Source organism: Zootoca vivipara, chromosome 6 (assembly GCF_963506605.1).
Source record: "Zootoca vivipara chromosome 6, rZooViv1.1, whole genome shotgun sequence".
Lineage (NCBI taxonomy): Eukaryota > Metazoa > Chordata > Lepidosauria > Squamata > Lacertidae > Zootoca > Zootoca vivipara.
The window spans coordinates 81865372-81885791 of record NC_083281.1 but is presented as its reverse complement, the minus strand read 5'-3'; the positions used below and the strand labels follow the sequence as shown (position 1 = coordinate 81885791).

The 20420-nt window shown below is 46.9% G+C and overlaps 1 protein-coding gene across 1 annotated transcript in view; it reads left to right on the top strand.

Annotated features, from left to right (window-relative positions):
- AGRN (agrin) overlaps positions 1 to 20070 on the top strand; it is a 235017-nt gene extending 214947 nt beyond the window's left edge. The window contains exons 29-36 of the mRNA XM_035118024.2: positions 668 to 832; positions 1712 to 1823; positions 4323 to 4439; positions 5855 to 6044; positions 6880 to 6967; positions 14719 to 14943; positions 17536 to 17639; positions 18096 to 20070. Of these exons, the coding sequence (XP_034973915.2) occupies positions 668 to 832; positions 1712 to 1823; positions 4323 to 4439; positions 5855 to 6044; positions 6880 to 6967; positions 14719 to 14943; positions 17536 to 17639; positions 18096 to 18253 (1159 nt within the window). The 3' untranslated portion in view covers positions 18254 to 20070. The remainder of the gene's footprint in view (positions 1 to 667; positions 833 to 1711; positions 1824 to 4322; positions 4440 to 5854; positions 6045 to 6879; positions 6968 to 14718; positions 14944 to 17535; positions 17640 to 18095) is intronic.
- Positions 20071 to 20420: the final 350 nt, after the last annotated feature.

The following is a 20420-nucleotide window of genomic DNA, read 5'->3' as shown; positions in this document are numbered from 1 at the left end:
TGGCAGCCGCTCTCCGGGGTTTCAGAGAGGGAGTCTTTCCCATCCCTGTCTAGAGATGTCAGGTTTTAAACTTGGCCTTGGCCTCTCCTGCATGAAAAAACCCTCTGTTTTTTGCTGCTGTTTAAAGTCACATCTCCACCCACCCACTCCAGCAGTATTCATAGGAAGCTGCCTCAGGCCGGGTCAGATTATTTGTCCGTCTTACCCAGTATTGGCCGATAGCACCAACTGCCCAGGATCTCAAAGATCATAGGTAGAATATATTGGGACGTCGGAGGTGAGATATCCATTTCTGTCTTATTCCCAGCTGCTGTTTCTACATCATAACCCTGAGTATTGCAAGAGAATTTGGCTGCATACGCACCATACATTTAAACCATGTCTCCCCCCGCACGACTCATGAGAACTGTAGCTGCCTTAACCCTCACAGAACTGCAATTCACACCTCCCTTACCAAATGACATTTCCATGGATTCTTTGGTGGAAGCCATGTGCTTTAAACGTAAGGCATGTATTCAACCAAAGTCACTTGTGAGGTCTTCAGGGACAGCTGGTAGGAACACAAGGATGTATTGTAAGTGGTAAGCATTAGTGAGGCTCCTGCAACCCTTTTTTCTATGGGGAGAATGACTTGAAAGTTGAGGCTTGGGTTTATGCTATTCCTCAGGGACAAGATGGCCATGGAAGTCGTGTTCCTAGCGAAGAACCCAAGTGGCATGATCTTCTACAATGGGCAGAAGACAGACGGCAAAGGGGATTTCATCTCCCTGGCTCTTCATGACGGCTACCTGGAATATAGATACGACCTGGGCAAAGGAGCAGCTGTAATCAAGTATGATTGACTTCCTTCTGGGGGTAGGGGTAAGAGCGGGAAATGGAGAGAGATGTAGCAGTAGTAGCTGTTGATGATTACCCACCCTTCGTTCTAAGGTCCTGGGGCAAGTTATAATAATTAAAACAAAATATTAAAAACAATCTAAAACAACATATAATCACAGAAATAAGGTGAGTCTTAAAAATATACACCTCAAATGTCAAAAGGTGGACTACTGTAGGGCAGGTTTAGGTGAGGTTAACTATATTGTGTGCATTTGATCACATTGCACAAATGTATTTATTTGTATATTATTACCTCGTAAGTGGTTTGCAGATAGAGAGAGAGAGAGAGAGAGAGAGAGAGAGAGAGAGAGAGAGAGAGAGATGATATATAGATATGACAGAACGGGTATTTAAAAACATACCAAAATGAATTAAAAATCAACAGTAAGCAAAAAGTGATTACAGTAAAACACATTCCAGCATTCTACAGGTCTGGGTAGGCTTGCCTAAAACACAAAACAAACATGGAATCCCATGCATATTCTTTCAGTGGTTGTTAACCCTGGGTTATAATATCCTCTGGGAGCAGAATCCTGTGCAGGTTTGCTTAAAAGCAAGTCTCACTGTAGTCAGAGGGGCTAACTCCAAGGCAAGTGTGCCTAGAACTGCATCTTTAATCAGACCTGAGTAAACAAACTTTCTGTTCTTCTTTCTCTCCTCTTCCCCCCCTTCTCTCTCTCTCTCTCTCTCTCTCTCTCTCTCTCTCTCTCTCTCTCTCTCTCTCTCTCTCCCTCCCTCCCTCCCTCCCTCCCTCCCTCCCTCCCTCCCTCCCTCCCTCCCTCCCTCTCTCCCCCCCTCTCTCTCTGTCATACACTTGCCATGTCCTTTCTAGGAGCAAGGAACCAATCCCATTAAACACCTGGATCAGTGTATCACTAGAGAGGAACGCACGCAAAGGGGTGATGAGGATCAATAATGGCGAACGGATCATGGGAGAATCTCCGGTAAGTGGGTGAGCCCTAAGCATTGGTCCAATGAGCTGAAGTGGTTTGTGGCAGCCCCTCTGACCTGGCTGAGCAAACAGAATCAAGCATCAAGAAGCCAACAATCAGTGGTGTTCTCCCTTCAGCTCAGACAAAGGGCATAAGATAGTCCATACACAAATCAGTTGGGGGTTCCAAATGGTTACTAGAGGGACAGGGAACCTGTGGCCCCTCCAAATGGTGTTGCCCTGGCCAGTGGTCAGGGATGATGGGAGTTGCAGTCTGGCAACATCTGGGTTCCCTGTCCCTAGCTTTAGAAGACATCAAAGAATTATTCCAACATGATATGTCTGGACCCCAGCTTCCAACAGCCCTGGCCAGCAAGGCCAGTGGTCAGGGATAATGGGAATCATAGGCCTGCAACTTCTGCTTTTAACACATTGGGGTTTTGTGATGTGAAGCAGACCCCAACATCTAGCCCGGCATTCTGTCTCCAACAGCATCCAGCTAGACATTGTCACAAGCAGGAGACGATGGCAGCAGCACTTCAACATTTCCTCCCTACTGTATTCTTATTTAGACGTGAACAAGGTGGCTTCATAGCTGTCACAATCTATAGATCATTCCTCCATAAATTTGTTTAATCCCCCCTTTGAAGCTAGCTAAACCAGTGGTCATTATCAGCACATGGCATAAGTAAATTACATCATGAGAGGGGACATTTTCTCTTGCCCATCCGTAATCTGCTGACTATTAATTTCACTGGGTGGCTCCTGACGTCTGGTGAGAACCTGTGGACCAATCATAAATACTGTATATAAAACTGAATCATGTCCTGCCACTTCCCATCTTCACTCAATCACTCCCAAAAAATCAAGTTTTCCATGTAAGAAAGATCCTCTCATGCTTTCATCATTTTGGTTGCCTCCTTTATGCCACCTGCGTTCAATCTCAATTTTATCCCTACGCATCTGAAATCACTAGTGCTGTTTGCATCTCTCCGTCCAGCTAAGTATTTCCAGCTGTCTGGCACACCCACTCCGCATACTAAGCACATGCCCTAGAACCTTCCCAGAATCCTCTGCGGTATGCAATAAGAAAAAGGTCCCCTGTACATAAGGTGGTTTTTGTTGTTGTTGTTGTTGTTTCTAAACAGACCAAGGTATACACCATGCTCATTTTTACTTTCAAAACACCAGCCTTTGACCCCTGTCTCCATGCTTAGCCTAGTTATCTGAAACACAATGGTTTCTCCCCACCCTTCCTTTTAATTCTGGGAAGGAAACACACCTCAAAAAGGGGAAGCTGCAGAATAAAACCGTGCAGAATAGCAAACCGATAGGCCTGTGGCTTGTGTCTGACCTTTTACACATGCTCCTTTTTCTCCTCTTCTCAGCTTTAAAGCTTCCTTTTTAAAAGAGCTCCTGCCTCGTGTCTTATCAGAGCTGCACCTGCTCCTTCCCTGTGCCCCCTGCTCTGCTCTGTACCTTTTACTCTACCAATGGCCCGCTAACCAGGGGACAGGGTTGCCGCTTGTAGCTTGTGTGACTCTTTTCTGCCTGATGATGTTATTGCACTGATCTTTTCTTTTGTCTCTTTCTCTCTCCGTCTTTCTTTTTGATTTTTGTTTGTGTTTCTTCCTTCTACCCACCCACCCCTTTCTCCTCCCTGCTGTCTGGATTTCAGAAATCCCGTAAGGTAAAGATAAGTATGACGGTCCTCATTACCATCTCACCCGACACTGGCTCATCCCTCCGCCCCGCCCCCCCAACCCAAACCCTGTCACTCTCTTCACTTCTCCATCCAGCCGCCAGTAATTTATCATCGCCTGCCTGCCTGTTCCATCTTACAAAAATCACCTGTTGGTTTTTCATTTTGTTAGAATAGCTGCTGCTGCTTCTCCTCCTCCTCCTTTTTTATTTTTAAGAAGTCATTAAGTTCATTAACTATTTTGTTTGTTTGTTTCTCCTCTCCACTCACCCCCTCACCCCCGCCCTACATTTCCCCCAGAAAGTTTGGTCATTTCTCCATTTTTTAATATTATTGTGCATTAGATTTAGCCTTTTTAATGCAACCAGGGGTGGCTTTGATGCCACGACTCGCAACAGGGGCGGTAGGAACCTGGAAGGAGAGGGCTTGGGGGAGGGGTGCCGTGTGTGTGTGTGTGTGTGTGTGTGTGTGTGTGTGTGTAGCATCCTGGGGCTGTAGTTCATTAAGAGTGCTGAGAATTGTTTGGAGACCACAATTCCCCACACAGAGCTACAATTCCCAGAGTTTCCTGGGAAGAGGAATTCATTGCCAAACCACTGTGGGAGGGGAATTGAGATCTGGCTTGGAGGAGAGTTCCAGGGGCCAGGTAGAGAGGCCTCGGGAGCCACATTTGGCCTCCAGGCCTGAAGTTGCCCAGCTCTGGTTCTTGCTTCCTTCTCTGTCCCAGGACAGAGAGGGATATGAGTTACAACCTTGGTCTTCTCCTTTCTCACTGTGTGTTTTTCTTTCCCTTTCTCCCCACCCATCCAGCTTCCTCACACCTCCCTTAACCTGAAAGAACCCCTCTACGTTGGGGGAGCACCCGACTTCAGCAAGCTCGCCCGTGCTGCGGCTATTTCCACCAGTTTTGATGGAGCCATCCAGAGGGTAAGGCATATATGATCTCTGTCAATCAGTAGTGCTCCTCATGGGATGAGATCAGGGCTATGTAGTATGTGTTTGAGGCCACGTGTGTGTGTGTGTGTGTGTGTGTGTGTGTGTGTGTGTGTGTGTGTGTGTGCGCGCGCACTTAATTTAATAAGGTTTTGTTGTACCTCAGGGATAAGGAAACTTTTTTTTCCAGCCCAAGGGCCACATGCCAGAGGCAAAAGTGGGTGGAACAATGAATGTAATTTATGTGTTCAGGAAGCTACAGTAGTTTCTACCCACACTCACACAAACCCCTCTCTGTCCTCCATCCAGGCAAGCAAAAGGCATTACCGGAGCTCAAGGACACATCCCAGCCAGGCAAAAACACTCATGGAGGGTGTGAAGCAGAGTTGGTGTAGGGATGTGCCCTGGGGAGAGTCTCAAATGCCAGACAGAAGAGACCTGGGGGGTCTGAGACTCCCCACCCTTGTTTGTGTTAAAAAAGTTATGGTTTCACAGTGAAATCTCCTAAACACCTATAGGAGGATCCATGGCTCTATTGCCTGGTTGAAAATGCACACAATCCATTTTTACTAGAGATATCATTCATTAAAAATAAACACCTTTTTAAAAAATCCCTTTTTTTCATCTCCCTGGGGGCTCATTTGGAAGACCCGGCAGTCTTCCTTGCCCTCCTCTGAACCCTTTCCAAGAAGAGCGTAAACCAATTGGAGCAAGTTCAGAGGAGAGCAACAAAGATGGGCAGAATTATGGAAAGTAAATCCTGCGAGAAATCATTTAAAGAAACGGGATCACTCTTGGAGAAGAGAAGATGAAGGGGAGACATTATTGCAATCTCTGAATTGACCTCTGAGGTCTATTCTGTCTCTGCGGTGCTAAGACTTGGTTAACCTGCACATGTGTCCAAAGCCTGATACATCTGGGTACCTAAAAGGATGCCTAAAAGATTGTCCCAACCCTTCTATATCCAACCCATCACTGTGCTCTGCAGGAGGGGGCCTCCTGCAGACACCATCTCATCAGAAGGTCTAATCCATACTTGGTACGAGTCAGCCCTTCAGGTTGGAGGCACCTACCTTTTAGACCTCCCTCCCATTTGGACATGTCAGGCAGACACAGCATCTGTTGTCTTTCTGGTGGCTACTGAAGACCTTTGTTTCTCAGCGAGCCTTTTAAAAGGGAGGTCTACATCCCAGTCTGCATTGGACCAGAAACTCTTCGTAAATATCCTTTTATTGTTAGATTGCTGCAAGATGTGGGAAGCGAATCATAAATGAAATAAAGTAATAAGCCTGCAACAATTACTGGGTTTCCTCATTCTCGGGCAAGGTGTCCCTGGCTTTTAATTTAAAAATAAAATAAAATCCACCCTGATTCCTTTGTTTCTTTTTTTGTCCTCCCCAACTGCTCAGATTTCTATAAAAGGCGTCCCAATTCTGAAGGAAGAGAACATCCGTGGTGCCGTCGAGATCTCTTCCTTCCGCTCCCATCCATGCATCCAGAAGCCCAGCCCTTGCCAGAATGGGGGGATGTGCATTCCTCGCATGGAAAGCTATGAGTGCACATGCCAGAGGGGCTCCTTCGGGGTGCACTGCGAGAAAGGTGAGACACTCTCACTCATGCTAGAAGTTGCCGGTGAAGACAGGGAAAATGCTGCTTAACAGAAAGTAGAATAGTTGGATGTCATCCTAGACATCCTTGGTTCTGGAATGCCTTGCAACTCAAACATTTTGGCTCCCGAACGCCACAAACCCAGAAGTGAGTGTTCTGGTTTGCGAACGTTCTTTGGAACCTGAATGTCCGATGCGGCTTCCACGGCTTCCGATTGTGTGCAGGAAGCTCCTGCAGCCAATCGGAAGCCGCACCTTGGTTTTCAAATGTTTTCGGAAGTTGAATGGACTTCCGGAATGGATTCCGTTCGAGAACCAAGGTACGACTGTAATTTCTTTGACAAATGGAAAATTGGAAGTCGTTTTCCCTCTTTTTCCTCTTTCTTTTCTTTTTTCTTCTTTGTGTCCTCTGCTCTGGGCCGTTATTGGGGTCCATGGATTACACACACATGAAGGTGGTGGATGGTTCTTGGAAGAACCCTGAGTGAGAGGCAGGGAAGTGAAGATCTCCCGGAGTAAGAGACTGGGAAGGGGAAAGGAAAGTTCCCAAGTGAGGGCTGGGAGGGTCCACCTCTTTCTGTGAGTGACAAGGATTAAGAGCTACTTTTGATAGAGGATTCTGTGTTTTCCTTTTTCATCTTTGCTCTGTTTTTGTTTTTATTTAGATTAGTTTCTTTGTCTTTTACTGTATTATGAAAAAAGCTTTAATAAAATCTTATTAGAAGAAGCAGCAGTTGCCAGGGGGAGTCATTCAGTGGAGCTGAATGTTGGTCAATCATAACCAATCTGCCTTCTTCTTCTTCTTCCTCCTCCTCCTCCTCCCCCAGTCATCACTGAGAAGGCAGCAGGAGATGCGGAGGCCATTGCTTTCGATGGCAGGACGTACATAGAATACCACAATGCTGTGACCAAAAGGTAATGCCTTTTCTTTGGACTAACAAAGCGGGGGTAGAAAAGCAAGCCCGTTGGTAGGAACTGAACTCAGAGCTTAACAATTAACTGTCTGAACTGGAGGGGTGGGGAAGAACCCCAGGGTCCTCTACAGTGGAGTCAGAGGGTGGCAGTGCCACATCCTCAGGCCAGGGAAAAGTAGGGCACTGGCCCTACAGGTTCTTCTGGCAGCAGTGCCTCTGTGTGCCCTTCAGGTTCATCCATCATCTGATGGAAGCGGAATCTGACTACTGGTCCCTGATAGTTCTTTATCCCCAGCATTACATGGAAGTTTCATTCAGCTGCGACAGAAGAAAGCGGCACAATAAGATCCCCTCCTAATCCCAGCCCTCCTGTCTGCCCACCTTCGTTTGTGTGTGTGTGTTTTCTCTTGTCTCATGAATAACATTTTTGTATGTCTTTAATCTTGGCTCCTGTACCACACATCTCTGCAACCCATTTTGGGGCAGGGGCTTCTTTAATGTGTGTTTATTCTGTGTGTAGGCGTTGCTCAGATGCTCCGGGCATTGGACTCACCTCTTCCCCACCTCTGGTTTTTGGTCACCCCTTTGGAGTCTGCTATGGGTTGTATCCAACTAAGTTTTACTCATACCTGCCGAACTTAATGGGCCTATGCTCCTCGTGCCCATGGATAGTGTGGTGGCACCTATCCTTTAAAATTCCCTCCTCTTAAATATGAGACAGGCATCATTTCTGTTGCCTTTTGGGCACCTATGAAAGAGCTTTCACTTCCAACAAGCCTTTTAGGCAAGAGATCTTTCCCAGTCTGCATCTGTACTGGAAATGTTTTAAGCAGGCACCCCCAAACTGCGGCCCTCCAGATGTTTTAGCCTACAACTCTCATGATCCCTAGCTAACAGGACCAGTGGTCGGGGAAGATGGGAATTGTAGTCCAAAACATCTGGAGGGCCGAAGTTTGGGATGCCTGGTTTTAAAGCATTTTAATTTTTTTATATACTTCTTGTTTGCCCCCCTGGGCTGCTTTGGGAGGAAGGGCATGGTACAAATAAAATAAAATAAGAAATTTCAACGAGTCTATCGGAAACACTGCCTCCTTCCCTACAGACCCTCTCAAGATCAGCAGAGAGGACTCTCTTGGTAGTTGCCCTGCCCTCAGAAGCATAAGGGGTGGTGGCGGCACGGGAGAGGGCCTTTTCTGTGGCATCCCCATGGCTATGGAACTCCACCCTGCAGAAGTGTATCTCTTTCCTTCATTATGGAGTTTTGCCATATGCTAAAGATGGGTGGCACTGTGGTCTAAACCACAAGAGCCTAGGGCTTGCCAATCAGAAGGTCAGTGGTTCGAATCCCCGTGACGGGGTGAGCTCCCATTGTTTGGTCCCAGCTCCTGCTAACCTAGCAGTTCGAAAGCACCTCAAAGTGCAAGTAGATAAATAGGTACTGCTCCGGCATTTCCGTGCACTGCTCTGGTTTGCCAGAAGTGGCTTAGTCATGCTGGCCACATGACCCGGAAACTGTACACCGGCTCCCTTGGCCAGTAAAGCAAGATGCGCGCCGCAACCCCAGAGTCATCCGCAACTGGACCTAACGGTCAGGGGTCCCTTTACCTTTGACACCTAAGGAGTGTGTGTGTGTGTGTGTGTGTGTGTGTGTGTGTGTGTGTGTGTGTGTGTGAAAATACAGCCCACTCTAGTTGTGGTTGCAGATTGTTTTCAATGGAGTATGCCCTAGGACATTTGGGTGAAGTGACAGTCATTGTCACAGTAATAATACTTGGATTAGGACTAATGTTGGATACAACCCTGTGTTTCTTTCTTACTTGTGTTCTCTTGTCTTGTCTGTCACCTCACTTTCTCTCTCGCTCTCTGTGTCCTGAATGTCTTTGTTTCTTTGTTTTCAAGCCAACTGACCAATGAGATCCCAGCGTAAGTAGACCTCCTTCCTCTCCCTCCCTCCCACCCACCCCCTCTGTAATCACCGTCTCACATCAACCATCCTACCGCCTACCAACCCCAACCACGTCACTCAGTCACCGCCACCGTTCACTTGGGAATAAGAACTGAAAGTGAGCCTTCTTGGAGTGGGGGGGGGGGGCAGGTGGTCCTACAGGGGGAGCACCCACACCTTCACTTTACACAGATGTGTGCACTGTATTAGACTTAAGCCACAGCACCAGAGCTGCCTGCCATCCTCACCCCATTCCCAGCACCCAGGAAATATGCCAAGACAAAGGTTATGCAAAAGAGAGCCGTAGTCCGAATCTTTTCAGCAGCTCACTGAGCAAAAAAATCCAAAGGGGGGGGGGAGTTACCCCAGCTAAATGGTTCCACTAGCACAAGGAGTTTAAAAACATTTGTTTCTTAGTGATAATTTCTGGGTGGAAAGGGGGGAAATGCACAAAAAAGGGGAAATGAAACAATCGCTGGGTTTGTCAGCTCACGTTCACAATACAGTGGAACCTCTCTAGTTACGAACTTAATTCATTCCAGAGGTCCGTTCTTAACCTCAAACTGTTCTTAACTAGAGGCGTGCTTTCGCGAATGGGGCCTCTTGCTGCCGCTGTGCCGCCAAGTGTTTGTAACCTGAGGCATTTGTAACTCGAGGTACCACTGTACATTGAAAATCAATAAAGGAGACATTAAGGTCTTCTGACCATTGCATAAGAGATGGTGAGTGTTTAATCCTTCCAGGAGTTTTAGCTGTGCCATGGTACTTCCCCAACCTCTGTGTGCCCTGCAAATCTACAGCAAATTTACAGGGCCGGCAGGGATGTGTGGGGAGAAGGGAGGTTGGGGAAGCTCCATTGCACACCTAAAACTCATTGCGGTAGCAGAACTGTTTAGCTGGACACCTTCTGTGAGGACTTCAGATCCGTGCAAGGGCATAAGAGGCTGGGGTGAGGTCCTCCAACTCTTCATGCACTGATACACCAAATCTGATATGCCACTCCTTGACATTGGACCTTATTATCTCGTTGTGACAGTTTTCCCCATGAGGACTAGTGACCTGAAATAAAACTAACATGGCATAATACACGTATATAGGTTGGGGCTTCTGTGGATCTCCTAAGTAATCACACAGTTGCTTTTCTACATCTGTGACATCTAAAGGACTTTTTAAAAGAGAGGGGGGGTGTGTGGGTGTGTTTGTGTACGCATGTGTGCGTGCGCGCACTCAAAGTCTAACCAATTGTTGAAAATTGGATCCAGAACAAATACAGTGGAATGTTACTTTGTTTCTTTAGATGTTTCTTTAGATATAGATGTTTCTTTAGAAACTCTTCAAATACATATAAAGAGAGAAGTGAGTGAAAAAAATTCAGTATGTTGACAATCCATCATGGTCTCCGTCCCCCCGTCCCCCGCTGCTCCTCTAGAACATTAAAAAGAAGAAGATAGAAATTTTTCACGAAATCACATTGAACGAGATGACTTGACAGCCTTTAGCAGGGGTTAAGGGTCTCTGTACAATCTTTGCAGATGAAAACTACTACAGTTGATCCCATTCTGTAAAGGAAAAAATAACAGATCTCTGTTATATCTCTGGAATTGAAAATGTGTCTTCAAAAAAAAAACAACCACCCTCAAGGTGCCCTTGTGTTCTGGTTAAAAAGTGGGACCAGCGGGTGGGGATAGTTGCTGAGGTTGCCTTACATAATCAGAGACACCACAGGTTGTTTCAAAGACGGCTGGTTTGGGGTTATTGTTTTTTTCTGAAACAAGCTTCGTTGTTTTTTACATGGGCAGGCAACTCTGGTCCGTCCCTTTTACTTGGAATGTCGAATCACTCTTAAGCCACCGCATGCTTGCATTGGTTTGAAAGAAACTCCCTTCTGCATACCTGAGATAATAATACGCTGCTGTACATGTGGTCACTTACTCTGATATGAAATGGAGCACCTAATTAATCCGGGGGGGGGGGTTGAGGCTCTTTGCTTGGCTTTCCACTCCCTGCCCTGGTTTAACCTCTTGCAGCTCTCCCCACCCCGCCAACTAACCCCAGACTAAAGTGACTTCAAGGGTTTGTTATCTCATAACTGATCGTGTGAACAAACATAATGAAGGTAGCCTTTATTTAACAAAGAGATAGAGGCTCTTAATTCTTCATCATGTTCCAGCCACTTGATCATGTAAACAAATCCAAGGCAGAAGTGAGTTGAAAGGGTGGTCATTACCCAGAGGAGGCTTAATTCCTCGCCTCTCACTTCTGCCTCCGGTGATTATCCCTTAACTGTTGTAAACAAGCTTAAGGGGCTATTATTTCAGGATGTGCAGAAACCCATTGCGTTGCCCGGTGGTACTACATTTCTCATTCACAAAGATCTCACATCGCTGGGTTGTATCCAAACTTTAAAGTCCTGCTCAGTGCAGACCCCACTGAAATTAATGGACCTAGGTTAGTGGTCTCCATTAATTCCAATGAGGAGGGATAAGGTTGGACACAGCCCTGCATTTAAACAGAGCTGCTGGGATCTCCCGGAGGTTTCACAGGGACTGGCCACTTCTCACTGTTTGCCATGGGTGCTTATTGCATGCCTCCCCTTTCTTCCTGCTTCTAAGTCCTGATGCTCTGGACTATCCTCTGGATATCAGGTGAGTGTCAGCAAGGCTTCTGCTCTGGTGTTCAGATGTTTGCTTCTGCTGCCACCATTTCTTCACCTTTTTAAAAAATCTCCTCTGCATTCCGCTTTGCTCTTATGCATGATTGCTGCATTGTTACATCTTAATAGTAATAATCACCAAAGGCCTAAAAATGAACAAATCACAGAGAGCACACAACCGAGCCCATGCTCAGCAAGAGCGCTTTACTCATGAGCTCATTTTGGGACTCCCTTTTTCCATGTTCCTCCCCCCTTGTTTTGAACACGGTCATCATGTTCAAAACAAGGAGGAGACAAAAAACAAATGTTCATGTCTTTCATTTCTGAGCTTTGAGAGCAGGGTTTGCACAGAAAGGTTTACCTGATTCAGAGTCACAAGAGCGGACGTGATCCAAATTTCCCAGTTATTGAAAAGCACCAGGGATCTCGAGCCAGAGGCTCTGGTGGAGGGAACCTGGGTACTTTGCTTACTACATTCCACTAGGGCAGAGGGAACAGCTGGTCCATTGAAATGACACCCCCAACCTTCCATATCTCTAAAGCAGTTGTGTGGTGGTAGGGCAACTTGTGGCCTTCCAGATATTGTGGACTCCAGCTCCCAACAGCCCCGGCTACACAGCTGATGGCCAGGTATGGTGGGAGTTGTAGCCCAGCAACATCTGGAGGACCACCAGTTCCCCATACCTGCTCTAAAAATCTATATATTCCACTAAAGGGTGTAAGGAGAGCCCTATTGGATCAGCCATTGCTAGTCTTAATCTCTCTGCAGGTTTTACAGGTCCAAAGCTTACCTGGTAAAATAGGGTTGTGCGCAGCCACAATTGCAGACCAGTTGCTGTCACATGGTGCACTGCTGCAGAGTTCCCCTCTCAAAAAGATAAAAGCGTTGGAACCGACGCTAGTCCTACTCATTGTAGACCCTTTAAAATTAAGGGAGGTGATGAACTCAGACCCATTTCAGTGGGCCTGCTCTCTGGCTGAGTGGGACTTGGCAGTTGACAACCCAAACAGCTTAGCAACATTTGGGAGCTTGGTTTCAATTACCTAGATTGCCGTAACAAGCTAATCCAGATAACTTGCAAAAAATATATATTAATAAATTAATTAAGAATGGAAAGAGGGGGGAGGACCAGCAATGTGCATCCAATCATCCTTAATAAAGCTGTTATCTGCCAAGGCCAGAACAAATGAGAAGAATCAAATTAAGAGGTTCTCAATTCCATTCACGCAACAGATAAATTAAAGCGAGCATCCATCTCAAACAGAAAACAGCCAAGTGAGGATCTAAGCACGGCATAGTAGCCACTCCTTCCTGGACTAGCTGGCAGCAGAGTCAGAGATGCCATTCAGGTTTTTCTCTTTCCTTATTCCCAGATGCTGTCTTAAGAACAGAAGAAGGGCCCTGATGAATCTAGATCAGCATCCATGGTTGTATCCAGTGCCAGCCCTACTCAAAGTAGACCCATTGAAGTTAATGCAAGTGACTAACTTGGGTTCATTACTTCCAGTGGGTATACTCTGAGTAGGACTTAGCTGAATACAACTGGGTATCCCTGACAGTCGAGGCTGCCACTGCCCCCCCTCCCCCCGACCTCATCCAGATGCCAGCATCCTGCCTTCTTACTTCCCTCCAGTCCTGGGGGCTGCCCTGCCTGTCAGCTTCCACTTCCTTAGCTGTTCAGGGCATCCCGTCCTTCCACACTACCTGTCCCAAAAAGAACATAAGTGGAGCCAGCTGGGTCAGGCCAAAGGCTTACCTAGGCCAGCCTCCTGTTCCCACAGTGGCTAGCCTGGGGAGCCTGAGAGGAAAACCTGAGCACAGCAGCCACCACTTCTCTCCACTGGCCCCTGGGTAGCTCACATGAATGGCTTTAAGGCCTGTTGGCTGCCTATCTTGGCTATTTAATTAACAGCTTCTGGACACAGAAGCTCCATTTAGCTAAGAGCCGTTGACAGACTTCTTTATGGGCTAGTGTCCTCCTCGTTAAAAATACTTGAAGCATTGCACACATTTTTAGTGGCCGTATTTATAAAGGGTGTTAGAACGCCTTTCAGCTCATTTGGTATTATTGGTTCATAGCTGGTGTTAATCCAACTCAGAATAGACCTATTTGAATCAGTGGACATGACCAATGTAGGTCCATTAATTTCAGTGGCTATACTCTTGAGTAAGACACAGTTAACCTACTATTATTTATTACATTTATTTGTCACTCACTACATGAAATGTATCAGAGCGACTTAAAAGTTGTTGTCGTTTTAAAGAAACGCAAATGCAAAAGTTTAAAACAAAACATGAAAATAATAAAACATTATCTACTAGAAGTGGTCATTCTCCAATACTGTATTATAAAAAAGGATGACTCCTGCCCCACCCCACTAAACAATGAGCACCTCAACATTTGGTCCTATCCAGAATTGGTCCTACGTGAGCAAACCCATTGAAATGAATAAAGATGGCTAGCTGAGCTCCATTAATTTCAATGGGTCTCCTTTGAGTAAAAAGTAGTTGGATAGAACCCATAATTTTCTAGAACTGCTCCCCTCGCAATTCAGTAAATTCTCCCCCACTTTTCTAAAAGCTTCTGAATTTGTTTCAATGTGGAATTCACCAACAGCCACTGGCCACCTATTTCCATCCTGTGTCTGTTGGGGATGAAACACTCTTCTTTTCTATGCTGTTGTGTGTCTCGTGTTGTGTGGTACGTGGTACATGTGCGTCTTTGTGGCAGTTGAAGCTTGAAAAAACCCTTCTAAGGCCTATAGGCCTTCTATATGCTTGTCAAAGCAACCTTCTTTCCTTCTCAGATATGGAGCCCGGGGCCAAGCTAGGCCTGAGCTAGAAAAAACTGGGTCTTTCTCCATGGTTTGGTTGCCTCAGTAGTCTGCGAGGTGAAACGGGGTGTCCTTTTGTAGCGTTCTTCAGAACGTGAACTCCATCCCGTTTTCTGAATGGATGTTGTCACCTGGTGATGCTTCCACCTCAAATTGGCGTACACCATTGAAACAACACTGAGAACTGGGACTCAACACCAGCCACTCATCCATCAAGAATGCAGCTCTCCCTCCTTGTGTCATTATGTGGGCGAACAAGGAGTGGGGAGATCCCTCCCCCCCATCTCAGAATCTGACACCCCACTTTATCTCCATGCAGTGAGAAGGCCTTGCAGTCGAACCACTTTGAGCTGAGCATCAAGACCGAAGCCACGCAAGGCCTCATCCTCTGGAGCGGGAAAGGGCTGGAGCGTTCAGATTACATTGCTTTGGCCATTGTGGACGGCCGCGTGCAGATGACCTATGACCTTGGCTCCAAGCCTATGGTCCTGCGTTCCACTGTCCCAGTCAACACGAACCAGTGGATCCAAATCAAAGCATACAGGTGAGGGACACTTGGGGAGAATGCTTGCTCATCATATCTTTTGTCAGCCTCTTCCTTCAACCTTCAGGGGATACTGTTGTTTAGGGATGTCCAACTCCCGAGAGACTGCGATCTACTCCCACTAAAAAGACACTGGCAGTGATCTACCCATTGTATTGACCAGAGTTGTTGAGTTTTGGGGGGGCAGGCAAAGTTGTTTGCGGGGGCATCAGGGTCCCAAAATTGACCAGTGACACCCCGCAATCGACCAGTAGATCGCGATCGACCTGTTGGACATCCCTGCTGTAATTCAACAGCACAGTACTGGTTTTGAATGTCAAACGTCACACGTTCAGTCCTCAGCATGCCAAGTTAGGACTGGGAAAAGGTTCCCTGTCTGAAACTCTGGAGAGCTGCTGCCAGTTAGTGTAGAGAATACTGAGCTAGATAGAACCTGTGGTCTGACTCAGGATAAGTTGCCGTAACTTCAGAAGTTATGTGAAGAAGGGAATTTCAGTAGTTTGAGTCGGGACAGAGATATTTCAGCTGTTTGTGGCTTAAGTCATCTAGGGTTTTAAACACTACTGGGAGCAGCTTTACAGAAACCAGAAACAAACTGGCAACTAGTCAGCCATCCTGAGCTCTGCCTGATTGAGCTGTGATTCCTGCACTGCAGGGGTTGGACTAGATGACCCTTGGGGAACCTTCCAACTCTAGAGTTCTATTATTCTAGGAAGGGTGGGATATAGTAGTAGTGAAAATAATGGCAACATAAGCTGCTTTATGCCAAGTCAGACCATTAATCCATCTAGCTTAATATAGTCTGCACTGGCAACATTGCCTGAAATGGAATTGCCATTCTTTTAAAGCAAATTCTAAGTCCTTCCTCCAGCCTATTTCAAGTAATTCAGATGACTAGCAGTCGCTCTCGGGGGTCTCAGGTAGAATCAGGGATCGAACCTGGAACCTTCTGCATGCAAAGCAGGAGCTCTGCCACTGAGCCCACAGCCCCCGTCCCGCACCTTGTCCTTTCCTGCCATGGTGTTCCCGATCCCAGATAATGTTCCTTTTTTTCCTCTGCACCATGTGAGGCTAAGGAAGCAAAGGGTCACCCCTAGAGCTTGGCAGGTCACATACAAAAATAATCCTCCGGTGACTCAGGCTGCCTTTGGGCAGTTCGTGCCTAGACTTGTCCACCCTGGGTTCTAGGAAGAGGTCCCAAAGGGTCAAGCAAAAAGTCCCTTTCACTGTGTTGTAATGCCTAGGGCTTTGGCAGTCCACCCCCATGAACATCTTATTTTACCCGCCCACCTCTGGGTTTTTATTTTTATCTCGGATGTGTGGCTAGGATACCTAAAGTGGAGTGGATGGGTGGGTTCTGCAGCTGCTTTTTGAGGTCCAGGGTGGAGTGTGTGTGTGCTTGAATAACATGGGGCAAGGGAGAGAGAGGACCTTACCCTCTTACCTTATGTGGCACCCTTTCCTTAGCTCAGGGGTCAGCAAACCTTTTCAGCAAGGGGCTGGTCCACTGTCCCTCAGACCTTGTGGGGGTCCGGACTATATTTTGAAAAGAAAAAAGAATGAATTCCTATGCCCCACAAATAACCCAGAGACACATTTTAAATAAAAGGATACATTCTACTCATGTAAAAACACGCTGATTCCCGGACCGTCCACGGGCTGGATTTAGAAGGTGATTGGGCCAGATCAGGCCCCCAGGCCTTGGTTTGCTTACCCATGTCTTAGCTGTTCCATTTAGAAGGCAATGAGGGTCCATGAATTGGCCAGGTTGGTGAGGAGCCTGCAGTGGGGCTTGTAGATATTAGAACTGTCTTCCCCACCTTCAATCCAGGGGGCCCAAATGGTGCTTTGAAGGCAGCTGAAACCTTGAAACCAATCATGCAAATGAAGGCTTGTTTCCTGGGCTGTTATTCAGTGAAAGAGATACTAATTAATGAGTCAGGCGAGCTTATTTGAACCAAGTAATTGATTCATCAAGTGCTCTTAGATTTTCAGGAGCGAAAAAATATTTGAGAAGAGCAGGCTTTACTTTGTTTTCAGGAAATGCACACATAACATCACAGAATAATCTTAGAAGAGGTGTTCCTTCAAAAACATCTCAGAAATACAGTAGATGCCCCAGTTAATCAGGTAGCAGAATTCCCCCCCACCCCAATTGTCTTAGTTCTTAAAATTCCTAATGGCAATAATAATTTTAGAACACACATTCTGTCCCATGACTGTGCATGAGAGAGAAAGGAAACGCCTCTGTAACTTTACCAAATGCAGGCACCAGTTCTTAAAGATCTTTGTAACAAGCAGCAGGGATGGGAACAGTTCGGATAGCCTGATGGGATGTCTGCCACTCAGTTATATGTTTACTGTTTTTAATTTTACAAGGTTTGAAAGAACCTTGGTTTGAAAGAAAATGTCATATGTACTGGGGGTAGGTTGTCTCTGAACCTGAGTGGTGAACGATTCCCACCAAGGTAACCAAATCCCTCTAGTCTAGAAGAAGGAGGGCAAGGCAAAATTTCCTCCACCTGGTAGGAACCAACGTTCCACACATGCAGAACCCCGAGCCTTTTAGCAACTTTTCCCCTCTTTCTGCAGAGTGCATCGAGATGGGTCCTTGCAGGTCGGCAACGAGGCCCCCATCACAGGCTCCTCGCCTCTCGGAGCAACTCAGCTGGACACAGACGGCGCTCTTTGGCTGGGTGAGTTGAACCCCACTTAACCCAGGTTGCGTACTTGCCCGCCACACAGGGCATTGGCTGGTGAAACCCCTCCTCCAGTTAGCCTGGTAGCTTCCAGAATGACTGTGAAAGAAAACACTCCACACTAAAGGCCCAAATTGCTGCTGCTGTTATGCCATCGAAGCACATAGCATTTTAAAGAGAAGGGACTGTGACCAAGTAAGTCCCACCACTTTCCAAGGCAGTGCTGTGTTTCCCATGAGGAAGATCTCCTTCAAAAACGACGTTACTGTCATGTGCACTTCACAGAGTCGGGTCTCTGCCCCAAGGAATACATAGTGCATTTGGCATGGGGAGAGCAATACAGAAGGGAGGGGAGGACGATGGAGACGTGAGTGAACAGAGTGAAAGAGGTGTGTTGCCAGGTGAGAGTTCACCTTAACCCTCTCCTTTCCCCACCTGTGCCCTCTTTTGCAGGAGGACTAGAGAAGCTCAGCGTGGCCCACAAACTCCCCAAAGCCTACAGCACTGGCTACGTCGGCTGCATAAGAGACGTCACTGTCGACCGTCAAGAACTGCACTTGGTGGAGGACGCTTTAAACAACCCCACCATATTACACTGCTCAGCCAAATAATATGGCCTGCGGCCCTCCCTCCCTCTCTCCTCCCTTCCCTCTCCCCCCTCCCTTCCTTCTCCCCATACCCCCTCATCCTTCTGGCTATTGCTGTAATTATTTTCTATTTTTGTAAACTTATTGCTTTTTATATTTTTGTGGGGGAAGGGAGGGGGGAAAGCGAGGAGGCAGAGAAGAAGAAGAAGAAGAAGAAGAAGAAGAAGAAGAAGAAGAAGAAGAAGAAGAAGAAGAAGAAGAAGAAGAAGAAGAAGAAGAAGAAGAAGAAGAAGAAGAAGAAGAAGAAGAAGAAGAAGAAGAAGAAGAAGAAGAAGAAGAAGAAGAAGAAACTTTGGGATGGGGGGAGTCATTTTTGGTTACTTTTTGGTGCACTGTTCTCTCTCATCCAAGCTGGTTGGACTCTTGAGCAGGAGCCAGGCCTCCCTGTAGGGTGGTTGTTGTTGTTTTTAATTATTATTATTTAGAAAAAGAAGAAGAAACCCTTCCAGGCAATGACCAAGGAGCAAACACGCTCCCACCTTCTCTATCCCGCCTTCAGGCGTCATCCTCTGCTGTAAATGCCGTACATACTTGAAACTTTTTCTTTAAAAACAAACAAACATCGGTTTTGGGAGTTAACACTCAGACAAGGAGAAAATCATGACAATTCCTCCCTGACCCCAGGCAACAAACTGAAGCCCTCACAGGAGCAGAAACCAGAAGTCCTCTTTCCTAACAGCTTTGAACAAAAGAAGCAACAGCCGGGTGGACAATTGGAGGGAGGGGCAAGCAAGGGGGCATGTGGGGAAGGCCGCTAGGTGGGTGGGTGGGGGGAAACGGGGTGCCTGCTGACGAGGTCCAAGGAAGTTGGAACAAAAAACCTTCAAACCAAGGCACCCACCTGCTGGTCTTTGCCTTGTCTTTAGTCTTAAAAGAGGTTTGCTATTATCTTCTTGTAACCACAAATAGGGTGGACAAAAGGTTGGAACGCTCTCTCGCTCTCATGCTCTCATTTTTTCTTTCAATGTACTTCCAATGCATATAAATGAACTTGGGGGGGGGCAGGATTCTCCTCTCTCCTGCAAGAATGTCTGGAGGTATGATCTTGCATTAGGGGGCCAGAGAGATTAGAGAGGAGACAGGGGATGGCAGCACTCCTGGGCAGCACCCAAGTCCTCCCAATGGCTGGAAGGTGACTTCTTCTTGAGTTTCCCAATCCATTCTTTGTTGACCACTGAGAAGAGCGGCAGTCTTCTTTTGCTTATACTTCATTAGCTCACATTGGGTCCTCTCTCCCACCCCAAAAAGATTCTGGAACTGATAACTCTGTGGGTGCTTTAACACTCTAGTGAAGGGGGGGGAGACCACTATGGCTCTTCAGATGTGGTTGGATAACAGCTCCCATCTTCCCTGGCCATTGGCCACACCAATGGGGAATGATGGGAGCTGGGGGTTCCAACATCTGGAGGGCCACAGGTCCCTCCCTTCTTGAAAGGACCCCCATTGAAAAGGCTATAGACAGGAGACAGGATGATAGCCTGTCTCCATGTGCTCTATAACACCAAGACTTGTGTGGAGGCATAAATATCTGCTTTTGGGGTCCCCTCCCCTAAAATCCCACTATCTCCTCTTCAGAGCTGGGAGCAAAAGGCAAAGCCTAGGGATTTGTTCTGAGTTCCAGAACTACATTGAGCTCACAGCCCTTTCAACACACAAGAAGTCCGCTTTCTGCAATTTAGAAGCCTAACCTTGGTGGGGAAAACTTTGATGTTTACCTTGTTAAAAAAAAAAAAGGGAGTCAGAAAGCCTCGCCATTCTGCTGCCCTGATCGCCTCATAGATCTGCCAGTTGAGTTCCTGATCTAGTTTGTGTTCTGGCCATACACCGCCCTGCACTTCCGATGGAAACCGCCACATGCAGGGTCAGAGCACAGGGCAAGCGGGAGCCACTCTGCCCTCCAGCCTCTCCCAGATCTCTATGGTGCTCTACTCCACTTGCCTAACTTGGGGTCTCCCTCCCAAACTCAACTTCCCCCCCCCCCAACATGGCTGTGTGTTATGGACGCCAGCCTGCTGACTGACGAGGAGGGGAGGGAATCTTATTTCTAAGGTGTGCATGTTAAAGGCAGATTGGGAGGGACTGCGAACCGCAAAGGCCTCTCTGGAACATTCCAAACACAGTTGCCTCAGAT